At 47.2% G+C, this 12,464-nt stretch overlaps 1 protein-coding gene across 1 annotated transcript; it reads left to right on the top strand.

Annotated features, from left to right (window-relative positions):
* The first annotated feature begins 1,415 nt into the window (after positions 1–1,415).
* Positions 1,416–2,669, top strand: LOC136579690 (uncharacterized). Its single transcript, XM_066579747.1, has one exon. It carries the CDS (start codon positions 1,416–1,418, stop codon positions 2,667–2,669), a length of 1,254 nt encoding a protein of 417 aa, XP_066435844.1.
* Positions 2,670–12,464: the final 9,795 nt, after the last annotated feature.

Below are 12,464 nucleotides of genomic sequence, written 5' to 3'. Positions count from 1 at the left end.
TCCGTTTTTTTTTTTTTTTAAACCCCTGCATTGGGTTTGTCTCGCGCCAAACGGGGGGGGGGGCTATTGAAAAAAAAAAAAAAAACCGTTTCGGCGCGGGACAACCCCTTTAAATCATAATGTCTTCAGAGGTCAGACAGTGGATTGAAAAGGGTTAAGATGCCTTCTAAATCCATTGTGTCTCATTCAGCTCCGTTCACATGGAGCGATTAACACTACCGTATGCGCCAAAACACTTGTTAGTGCGATCGTAGTGGCAAATAGAGTCCCACTGTTGTTGGCAGCACATTGCCACGTACAAGGGTCGATGTGCTAACAACGACAGATGGTTTTTGGTGTCGCCTAAAATATGTGTTTGCTCGTTTATCAGCTGATCGGCAACACCTTCACATGGGCAGATGATCGGGGGAATGAATATTCTAATTTTTTTTACACCATCTGTCCCCCATATTATGAGTGTTCACTTTCTTTTGTGAAGACTCCAATAAACAAAAGTAAAAAACCTCAGCACTCGATGAAGGAAGGACGTCCGGATAACTCCATTATCTGTCCACCAACTTTTAATCCAAAATACAACGCGTTTCGCCGCTAAACTGTGACTTTCTCAAGCATAAAACAAAAAAAAGCTCTTTCACAGATATTTATACATATACATTTACTCACACTTAGGCCGCCTGCAGATGGCCGGGTTGGATTCGGCTGCGAGAATTCTTGCAGCGGGATGCGGACCCGTGCCCCTGCAGAGACCTGCGGCTCACCCACTCCCGGCGTCTTCCATCTCTGCTATGTGCCGGTTGCTGGCCAGCTGGCGCATGCGCAGAGCGGAGCCGGCGCCTCACCAGTGACATTTCTGTGGGGGCCTCTGCGAGACCTGCACAGAAATAGGACATGCCGCGATTTCTTTTCCGCACGTTCTCACAAATCGTGGCTATATGCATAGGATTGCATTTTCTAATGCTATCCTATGGCAGCGGGCACGGGTGGAAATTCTGTGGGAAATCCCGCCGTGGAATTTCTGCCCGTGTGCAGGGGGCCTTTTCGTGGGTGCCGGCGTCTAGTCAGAGCAGTGGTTTCCCTTCCGGGTTCAGGAATCCTTCAGGGGAACCAACACGTCATTACGTTATAGAGGGTCCGTCTTACTATAGAGGACACAGTCACCCACCACATCTCCTGGTCTACAGGATAGGAGGAACGACAAGAGAAGACTGCATCTTATACTGTTTAATGCCTGCCAGGATTTGGAGGTGCTAGTGGAATATTCCAGTTGGGAACTCCACTAGTCACCGGGTAAGTCCCTTTCTTTTCTTACAATTGTAGCATAAGTGGAGCGCTGTCCTAATATCCTATTTATTGTGCTCTTTTTTTTCTAGACCTCCTCCATTGCTGTTATGCTTGGACATTTATTCACGGTCAATATGAAGCTCTGTTTGACCATCTTGCTACTAAACATCATTTTCCTGACTTCTGTCTATTATTATGACCCACTGGAGACAGGAGTAAAACCAAAAGGTCCAACTATTTCTAGGGACACGATTACTCCTCTAGGAAACAATAAAACATTTGTCATATCAGCCTATTATGATGGCAGACAGTCCAGAAGTGTGAGGGTGTTGACCATTATGCATGGTGAAGATGTGCAGGAACTATATTGTTGGTTTCACTGTATGAATGACACTGGATTTGTTTCCGTGAGAGCAACCATAGAGGTCCACTCCCAATGGTTCGGGTTTCAGTATGGTCCAGCAGATGTGGTCTGCCCTGAGCCTTCAAACTGCTCTTCTCACCACATCTCCATCCACTGGTCCAACACAAAAAATATAAGTCATGTTCCTGTATTTGAGATCAAGAACCGCAATCCTCAGCCTTTCTCAGCTAACTTCACAGTGTGTATCTCTACAATGTTTGGAAATCAGGAAAACATATTGCAGTTTGTCCAGTCCCTGGAGATGTATCGTCTTCTAGGAGCCCAGAAGGTGGTTATCTACAAGAATAGCTGCAGTAAAGCCATTGGACAGGTTCTCGATTACTATGTCTCAGAAAGATTTGTAGAGATTGTACCTTGGCCAATAGACAAATATTTAAGAACATCTGATATCTGGCATCAAAATATGGACCCCAAAATCCAAATTGGTTATTATGGACAGCTCTTGTCTCTCAATGATTGTCTGTACAGAAACATGTACAAAAGTCGATATGTGATCCTCAGTGACTTAGATGAAATCATTCTGCCGAGACTTCACAAGACCTGGGATGAATTGATGGAAGCTTTGGAGAAAGAATATCCAAATATGGCTGCATATCGGATAGAAAACCGTGTCTATCCAAAAAACGTCACCGTTGCTAATTTCCAGACGGTTTTTCCCAAAAATGTACAAGGAACCAACATTCTTCAGGTAATCTACTATGAACCAGAAAGCCAAATAATCTACAACCATAAGATGATTGTCAACCCCCGGGAAGTCGTTCAGACATCAGTTCATGATCTATTAAAAGCTTATAAGAACAAGGTTAATGTTGCCCTTCAGACTGTAGGCCTTCATCATGTCCGGGCAGCGGTGATGCCAAATCTCCCACGGGCATCTCTGATAAGAGACACGACCATATGGAAATACAATTCTTCCCTGATAACAAATGTTAACAAGGTTCTGACGCAACTTAATTATCACTGAAATCCAGGTTCTCAAATATTTATCACCGGGGCAGAGGGGTCTCGACTCAATATGCTACTCACAGAAGGAGAGCCCTAAAACTTAACTTTTATTGTACTTAGACAATAGTCTGTGCCCTACTCTCAAGGGCTCAATATCTCAGACTGAGATCTTCTTATTTATGGATTCAAGGATACGATTCTAGCAAAGGTTAGTTATAAATGAAAAGGTTCAATGCGTTTCTATTGGACTTCGCAATTCTTCAGGAACCTAATAAGTCATGGATGCTCTAGTGTGTCAGGCCTCTCTCCCAAGGCCGTAGGCACTTTTCCGTGTGCCCGCTGCATCGCAAAAACACTTGAACGGGTGCACAAGTCTAACGTTTTTGCGCCCGTTCAGACGGCATGGGCCTGGCGATTATATGCCAAGGCTGCAATGCTGTTGCCTCCCTCTTCCCTTCCCCTCACCAGCTTACCTCCTCTCTCCTTCCCTCTGGCAATTTGCAATGAAAGTGGGTGGGAGGGGGCAGAGCTTAGATTTGCCAGCTCCCATTACAACCAGCCAGAGGGGAGGAGAGAAGAGGGAGGAAGTTTAGCAATCATGCTGCTAAAGTCCTTCCCACCTCCTTTCTCCGGCCGCTGTCATTGGCTTCCATAGGAGCAAATGCAGCGGCCAACGGCCAGAAAGATAGTTCCAGGATTATCTTTTTGGCCCGGCGTTAAAAAGCGCCTGGCGCTATATTGGCCTGGCCAGGCGCTTTCATGCCACGAGAATATGGCCATGTTTTCTGATGCATTGGAATCCAATGCATCAGATTGTAGTGTATATTGGCCAGCCGTGAAAACGGCGGCCGATATACACTCGTGGGAAAGAGCCCTCAGTCTGATAACTGAAATACGGATGACAGTTAGAAAAAAGAGCTTCTTAGGTATAGTGCATAAAGTCTGTTAACGATATGCTACTCTAAAGGTCTAGAGTCGTCAGTCCACCACTAGGGCTGATGCTGCAGTGATTTCTCTTCTCTCTATTTTTTTTCTTCCTGGTTGGGGGAATTGGGCTCCTTACCTGAGGAGGGGGGGGGGGTGATTGGACTCTGGACCTTAAGAGAAGCGTACTACTAATTATTAGGAAAATATAGCACTAGTGTCTCTGCTACATACATGTCACACACACACAGCTTTGCTACGTTGCTTTCGCATATGATCTGCGCTTGATTTACGAACTTCAGCAGCTCGCTGAGGAGACATGTTCGCTTGTAGCTTTTGCATATCTGCTGTACGAGATGTACAAACTTCAGCTAGTGGCTGAGGTGAAATTGTGGCTTGTTGCTGTGTCATGTAAGTGGTATTGGCTTCACGGCGGCGTTGAACCCTCTGTGCTGACATGTTTGCACAACACCGATGGTTTGTTTCAACACTGGACAACGGTTGATGATTAGATGAAGGCTGGACTGGTGTTGGCGGCATTAGCATTTGAGATTTCATGATATCATGTTCGGGAGATGTGAAGATGGTGGTGAAGGACTATGCTTCAATGTTGTTGGTCAGTATGCATCGCCAGCTATGTATGTGGACATTTGTGAGATGTCATTTATTAGAGTCTCCACACAGGTGTGCAGCAGTCTAACAACAAACTGCCAGACTGAGCACTGCTCCATTCATAGCATCTGTGGGCACGGGGCTTTGTGGGGGACATAGTCCGCTCATAATCCCTCATTTAGACACCATGCGACTGATCACATGACGGTGACCTCATCACAGGTCGTGGCAGCACATGAGCTATGTATGCGTTCAATTGTGAGGTGCCATTTATTGAAGTCTCCACACAGGTGTCCAGCTGTCTCACAAGCAGGTACAAACTCCCAGACCGTATACTGCTGTATCCGTAGCAACTGAGGCCACAGGTTTTATTTGGGGAGGATGTAGTCCGCCCATAATCCCTCATTCACTGCACAAGGAGGATAAAGTAGCTGTGATGACGTCACCGTGATCAGGGGGCGGAACTAAGAGGCAGTAACTGACATCACAGGTGCTGTCAGACTCTGCATGTAACTCACACATTACATACGGAAAGACGGAAAAGTGGTTGTTAGCACTTTGATTGTGAGCGGTCTTTATGCGCTATACCTAAGAAGCTTTTTTTTTCTAGCTGTCATCCGTATTTCAGTTATCAGACTGACTGACACACTAGAGCATCCATGACTTATTAGGTCCCTGAAGAATTGAGAAGTCCAATAGAAAAGCATAGAACTTTTTCATTTATAGCAAACCTTTGCTAGAATTGTATCCTTGAATGCATAATTAAGAACATCTCAGTCTGAGATATTGAGCCCTTGAGAGTAGGGCACTTATCAGACAGAAGCCTATTGTCTAGAGAGGCACATATAGTCTAAATGTACACCTGGGTGACAGCAGAGTGATCCCCACTGTTACCTGCTCACTTGTGCATGCCTATACTAGCTGCTATTTTCCTATCCAGGGGTACCTTTATTTTCCACACGGTTACCGCCAACTTGAGGAGGAGGAATGGCGGTTTGTAATTATCTGGCGGATTAGCGTTATACCCGCCTTCTTGGCCAGCGACTGACCGCCTAGGTCATACCAGGGCTATTTATACATCTGGGCTCTACTGGTTATCTAGTACTTAAATTTGGTATCTGCTAGGGATGAGCGAGCGTACTCGCTAAGGCAAACTACTCGAGCGAGTAGTGCCTTATGCGAGTACCTGCCCGCTCGTCCCTAAAGATTCGTCTGCCGGCGCGGGTGAGTGGTGAGTTGCGGGAGTGAGCAGGGGGGAGCGGGGGGAAGAGAGTGAGAGAGAGAACTCCCATCCGTTCCTCCACGCTCTCCCCCGCCGGCAGCCAAATCTTTAGAGACGAGCGGGCAGGTACTCGAATAAGGCACTACTCGCTCGAGTAGTTTGCCTTAGCGAGTATGCTCGCTCATCTCTAGTATCTACCGATTCCTTATTTGTGGAGGGTAGTTTTTTTTAATGTTTTCTGTCTGTTTTGTCTCTAAGTCCCGTCTTTTAATTAAGTACAATAAAAGTTTTAGGGTTCTCCTTCTGTGAGTAAAATCCAGGTTCTCAGGGACACTTTAAGAAGACTAAACTATTGCCACACGGTCATGAGTTATAAATACCCGCAAATCAGGAAATTATGGGTTTTTAAAGAGTTAAACTAGAGGGCGCTCTTAGCACGCTACACTCCTCCTGTATGTTGTTTCTAGCATGCAACTGAAGCGGACAGCATGCAACAGCAGCCTTGTCTCCAATTCTCCAATCAGAATTGCTGATGGGGGCAGTCTGTAGGGAAGTCAACCTAAGGGCTCTTTCACACGAGCGTATATCGACCGCCGTTTTCACAGCTGGCCAATATAAGCCATGATGGGAGGTGTAAAAACTCGTGAACGGGCGCACAAATCTAATGGTTGTGCGCCCGTTCAGACGGCATAGGCCCCGGCGCATATATGCCGAAGTCGCTATGCCATTGCCCCTTCTCCTTCCCTCGCCGGCTCACCTCCTGTCTCCTCCACTCTGGCTGATTGCAATGGGAGGGAGTGTGATGGGGCGAAGCTAAGCGCCATCTCATCCCTGGCTGCAGATAAGGGGTGGAGCTAAGCTGCAATCAGCTGGAGGGGAGAAGAGAAGTGGGAGGGAGTTTAGCAGTCACGCTGCTAAACTCCCTCCCACCTCCAACCACGGTCATTGGCTCCCATAGGAGCCCATGCAACAGGCAACGTATCCCAGCTCAAAAGATAGTTCCAGGACTATCTTTTTGGCCCGATGTAAAAACACTCGGCCCTATATTGGCCGGCCGGGCGCTTTTACGTCGTGGGAATATGGCCATGTGATCTGATGCATTGGAATGCGGATTGGATGCATTGGAAAACGGCGGGCCGATATACGCTTGCGTAAAAGAGCCCTATAAGGGAAAAGACAATGTATCTTGAGAGCATCTCCAATGTTAATGAGAAAAGGTAGACCCCAGTCAGCGTCACCCTCCTCAGCCATATGTAAGATCTTATGTATATTATGCATGTAGAAACGTGTAGAAATTAAGAGGTAATTGTATTCAAAAATATAATTTCAATAAAAATAATCTGATTTAAAAAAAAAAAAGGATTTTATACACTGACAGCAATAACATACAGGGACGTCTGCTTTACTAAATGGGAGATTTAGGCTTACTTCAGTTTTCAATACATTTTCAGAAGCAGCCCTGGTCCTTACTGATCGCTACTTTGCTGCTGCTGTTTTCCATATAGATTTTCCAGTTCTTCTGCTGCCTTACTGTTTGCAATCCATGTACATTTGGGGGTGTCCTAAGCCAGCTATTCCGCCAGTATTGTACCGGTTGGGGCTTCCTCTTCCACATTTCCCATGCTGCCTTGAGTAGCCCTGCTCCAATGAGCTGCAAAGCAGCATATGTATACCCGCCCCTCTGTTGCATGTAGTAACTAGCAGTGTCCCCATGTCCCTGTTACTAGAGAAGCCAAATGCCTAACAACAGGCAGTGGATTGTAAAGCTGCTGAAAGGGAGACCCCTAGTGGCAGCCACTTCAAACTTGATTTTCAGTGGTACAGCAAAAAAAACTTTATACAAGTATATTACAAATTTAATGATACACAAAAGCTATTAGATGAGCATAAGTTGTGGGAAACGTTAGAGTCCATTTAAAATAAATGACAAAGGTATGGAAACTGATGCTGATTGGTATGGACCCCTGGCATTTATGAGGACCCTTAGAGGTGTTCTTAATTAAAGGCTAGTCTGGGAAGGAAAACTCACATTGAAACCTGCTCAGTGCTGTATAAAAACATAAAAAGTCATCCCCACCTGATCCCCTGCTGCTCCTGTTCAAGGGTGTTCAGTCCTCTGTCCACTCTTCTTCTGGCTGCAGGGGTGACTTCCTATCACAGAGGCTACTTACAGCTGGTAATTGGCTGCAGTGGTGACACATCCCTGTGACGGGACGCCATCACTGAAGCCGGAGGAAGACCAGGCACCGTAAAAATTGAAGCTACGGGTGATCAGATAAGGCAAGTATGACTTCTATGTTTTTACACAACGTGGAACAGGCTTCAATTTCATTTTTTGTCCCCAGACTGCCCCTTCTTACGGGGTCCATATTGTCAGCACACTTGTCACTGATTGGACAATATCCCATAACTTATCTCATTTTATGGCAATGTGTAGTTCGTAGCCTTCATTCCCTTAGCACAGGGTAGGGGGTGTATGTTTTATGACGTGTCATACATGTATGCGAGTCAATAAAGGGATAACTAGACCCTTAGAACTTAAATAATAAGGGGGGGGGGGGTAAAGGGGTTGTTCCAAAAAAGCAGCTACTGTTTCTATGTCCTATTAGGGTATATGATGGTCACAGAGCAGGGGCCGCAGTTCTGGACCACCACTAGGACCCTGAAGGAAGAGTAGCTCCCGTTCTGGCAGACTTCAAGCCCTCCTTGTAGTACATCTGAATGGCCATCCAGTGATCCTCCATCGCCCCGTGGCTGCTGCAGGGAAATGACTGGCCCGCCGTGGCTTTCCCATCAATATCAGCTGTGTGCCAGGAGAAGAGCCCAGGACGGGCAGCTGTGTGCGCAGGGTGCCACATCCTAAAAGGAAATGTATGTGATGCCACAATCCCTTTAATAATAAGATTCTCCAGTTCCGCCATCGGGTAGCGCTGGGGGTTACTTAAGGACAGTCAAAGCCAAAATAAGGCCGGCCTCACATGACCAGATTTGAATAGCGGATTCTGCAATCGTATGATCCCCGGTGATACGTTGTTCAATCAAATGCATTGAATTACGCGGTTCACTCACATTAGTGACATTGCGTAATCCGCCTGCGGAAAATAGTACGCAGCATGTTCTATTTCACCGTGGATATCCGCGACATACATCCCATGGTTCTGTAGGGCCGTGGATTTACCTGCAGCCCATACACAATTACACTGGATCGGCTGCGGGTAGTCGCACCATCGCGGGAAATTAAGCATTAAAAAAAAGTGTACCATGCATGATCGCCAGTGAGAGTACGAGGTCATAGCAACATGTAGGTCACTATTACTACTGGAGCCACTAAAGAGGGTCACTACTACTATTAGGTCCACTAAGGGGGGCACTTACTATTGGGGCAGCATAAAAGCTTGGGGCACCGTGACTGATATATCAGAAATGTCACAAAAATAAATAAAAAAGAGGAAAAGTTACACTAAATATCCACAAGAGGGAGCTATTGACCAACAAGAGGCTAGCAGACCTATAATACAATGTAAAGTGGATATGTAGGAGGATATATGAGCTACAGTAGGGGTGTCAAACTCCTTTTCACCGAGGGCCACATCAGGCTTATGGTGACCTTCAAAGGGCCGATTGTAAGACAGACTGTAAGGGCTCGTTCACACGAGTGTATCTGCGTACATAATATGCAGTGAATAGAAGCCATTAATGTCAGGGAGTTCATTCACATGATGTATATTGTCACACAGCATGACCTATATTGTTGTGTACTGCGCACCGCAATAGGCCATTGGGCCGCGCAAATACGTGGTGAATGCGCAGGAAACCTCTGTATTCACTGCATATCTGCGCACCATCTCAGTGGGCCCATCTGCGTCGTTTTTTGCGTGCCCAAATACGCAGGCATAAGAAATTTTCAATTGCGCAAATACGTAGCATACTTGTGCAACCGAAATACAATTATGGCCGTGTGAACGAGCCCCAATAGTTACCCCTACAGTGGTCACAGTAGTAATAGTGGCCCCCGTAATAATAGCGACCCCCACAGCGGCCCCACTAGCAATAGCGACCCCCACAGAGGCCCCACTAGCAATAGCAACCCCCACAGAGGCCCCACTAGCAATAGCAACCCCCACAGCGGCCCCACTAGCAATAGCGACCCCCACAGCGGCCCCACTAGCAATAGCGACCCCCACAGCGGCCTCACTAGCAATAGCGACCCCCACAGCGGCCCCACTAGCAATAGCGACCCCCACAGCGGCCCCACTAGCAATAGCGACCCCCACAGCGGCCCCACTAGCAATAGCGACCCCCACAGCGGCCCCACTAGCAATAGCGACCCCCACAGCGGCCTCACTAGCAATAGCGACCCCCACAGCGGCCTCACTAGCAATAGCGACCCCACTAGCAATAGCGACCCCCACAGCGGCCCCACTAGCAATAGCGACCCCCACAGCGGCCCCACTAGCAATAGCGACCCCCACAGCGGCCCCACTAGCAATAGCGACCCCCACAGCGGCCTCACTAGCAATAGCGACCCCCACAGCGGCCCCACTAGCAATAGCGACCCCCACAGCGGCCTCACTAGCAATAGCGACCCCACTAGCAATAGCGACCCCCACAGCGGCCCCACTAGCAATAGCGACCCCCACAGCGGCCTCACTAGCAATAGCGACCCCCACAGCGGCCTCACTAGCAATAGCGACCCCACTAGCAATAGCGACCCCCACAGCGGCCCCACTAGCAATAGCGACCCCCACAGCGGCCCCACTAGCAATAGCGACCCCCCCCCAGCAGGCATCTCCCATTGTTCTCAATGCGGCCGGCAGCAGCATCGCACCATGGGCTACGTGCAAGCCGTGCGATGCAATATTTCCTGATTGAAAACAATGGGAGAAACTCCGTGATCAGCCGCACCAGAGGATCGCTACTTCCCCAAAGATAGGGGATGCAAGGCGGTTTTGAGATAAAAACACCCATATCCGCAGGGGGGGGGGGGGCAATGTTTCACTTAATATGGGCGCAAATGTGCAATTCCGTGGGGAAAAAAAAAAGAGAACACATCTAGACCTCATTAGGATAAACAGACTTTTCAATCACAGCGGGGGGCTGTCACACACGTATGTGAACAGGTCTTGTGTGCACAAAAAGTACAGTACTATGCGCCGATCTGCACAATAATCTGCCTCATTAAACCTCGTTCACCGCGCAAATACGTTATACTGAAGCATGCACAATGGCGCATACGGTTGTCAGGAGCACTGCAATAACAGAAAGCCTGCAGAATAATTTTAGGGATCACCTTTCACATCAGTACGGTCGGTTCACAGAGGAAGGTCTGTACTGGAGTCCTCCGGTATGATCTACGCCTTTATAAACCAATATGGCGTATAACTACTCGCACGCTCTCGGCTCTGGAATACTACGTCGCTCATCCGGCTGGCCGATGTGCATGAACCAGACACAATTTATAGAATGCAGCGTCCTCATATGAAACTCATGAACACAAAGTCTGTTAATGACTGCAGAACACGAAATGCTACAACTATATCATTCAGGCTTTCTAAATTGGCGGTCCTGCCCTGCCTGCAGCCACCACTAGAGGGAGTGCTTACGCCATACAGATTTATACTTCTCTCTACAGGCTGTTTCTTCCACTAAAATGCATGTATTTTAGGGCAACGATCATTTCTGCAATAAGGTTTCATTTAAAAAAATTTTTAAAAAAAAAATTTAAAAAAATTGCACTGTTTGTCTTCTGCAGCTTCTACACATCCCTGTATATAGACACTGCAGTCTAAGGACCCGTTCACACTGATGCAGTTTCTCTCTGTGATGTCCATATTTTTCAAATCTGTGTAATCAGAAGCATACACTAGCTGATATACCCGGCTTTGCCCAAGTTAATTTGGTGTTTATCTGGTGTTCACACGGAAAATCTTATGAAGTCGTGGTTACTTTAGAGATACCGAGGGAAAAAAATATGTTCACCATTTCCCATGGTTCTTTGCGTTACCCAGAAAACATCACGTGGAGGTAACCAAGCAAGGTTTCCTTTATATAAAATGACATCGGGAAGTGATAGAATTAGATTCCGTACGTAAAATTTCTACGCTAATTCTTTTGCGCTAGAATTGACTAATCGAGTTGGGACCCATTAGCTTTTCCTACTTATGACAATCTATACTTATGCCAAATTTCATGTTTCTACGACATCGGGAAGTTGGAGAATTAGTGGAGAGTCAGTGAGTGCTTTCGTATATAACACATACGCACACGGTGGATTTGGAAATTGCATGCCCCCATGTGAATGAGCCCTCAGTCTCAGTAGGATATCACTGAGGTTGGAGTGGCAGCTTGGGTTCCCTCTGCAGCTTATCAGCAGCTATTTTATGACCACAAGATCATTTATCTTCGCTATGGTGATAAATTAGCTGATAAGTGCAGGAGAGGACCGATAATAATCAGCCCACAATCGGATCTCCAACTCAAACTTAAAAGTACCTGAATTTCCAGAATAAACTGCAGTCTGTACATGAGGAATAACATTATGTCTGGTCATTATATGACTTGAATCCTGTATTTTCCCCTCTACAGGGTGTATATCTGATACTCCATACTTTCAGGACTTAGTCCTCATGTCCACGGGCCCGCATGGTTTCCCGGTGCAGAATCCTGCAGCGTATTCCACCCGGCCCGCAGACATGAGGCCAGAAAATACAATATACTCACCGGTCCGGACGCTGCTCTCCTCCGTGCAGGCCGGATCTTCTTTCTTCTGCACGGCAGATGTGCTGGGGACGCTGGCAGCGTGGGCCGCGACGTCTTTTTTTAAATATTTTTTTTAAGCTCCTGCTTTGCCGCGGCACGAATGCAGTGACAGCTGTGTCTGTACTGCGGAGCCAAAAGGCTTCTATTGGCTTTAATGGAAGCCGCTGGAGCGGTCTGTGCAAGAAAACAAAAATGGAGCATGCTGCAGTTGTTTTCCTATGTGTGCGACCCACACCCCGGGGGACAACGACATCCTCAGGTATTTAAAGGGGTTGTCCCGCGCCGAAACGGGTTTTT

Source organism: Eleutherodactylus coqui, chromosome 10, assembly GCF_035609145.1.
Source record: "Eleutherodactylus coqui strain aEleCoq1 chromosome 10, aEleCoq1.hap1, whole genome shotgun sequence".
Taxonomy (NCBI): domain Eukaryota; kingdom Metazoa; phylum Chordata; class Amphibia; order Anura; family Eleutherodactylidae; genus Eleutherodactylus; species Eleutherodactylus coqui.
Note: the sequence above shows the minus strand (reverse complement) of the source record. Positions and strands in the feature narration are given on the sequence as shown.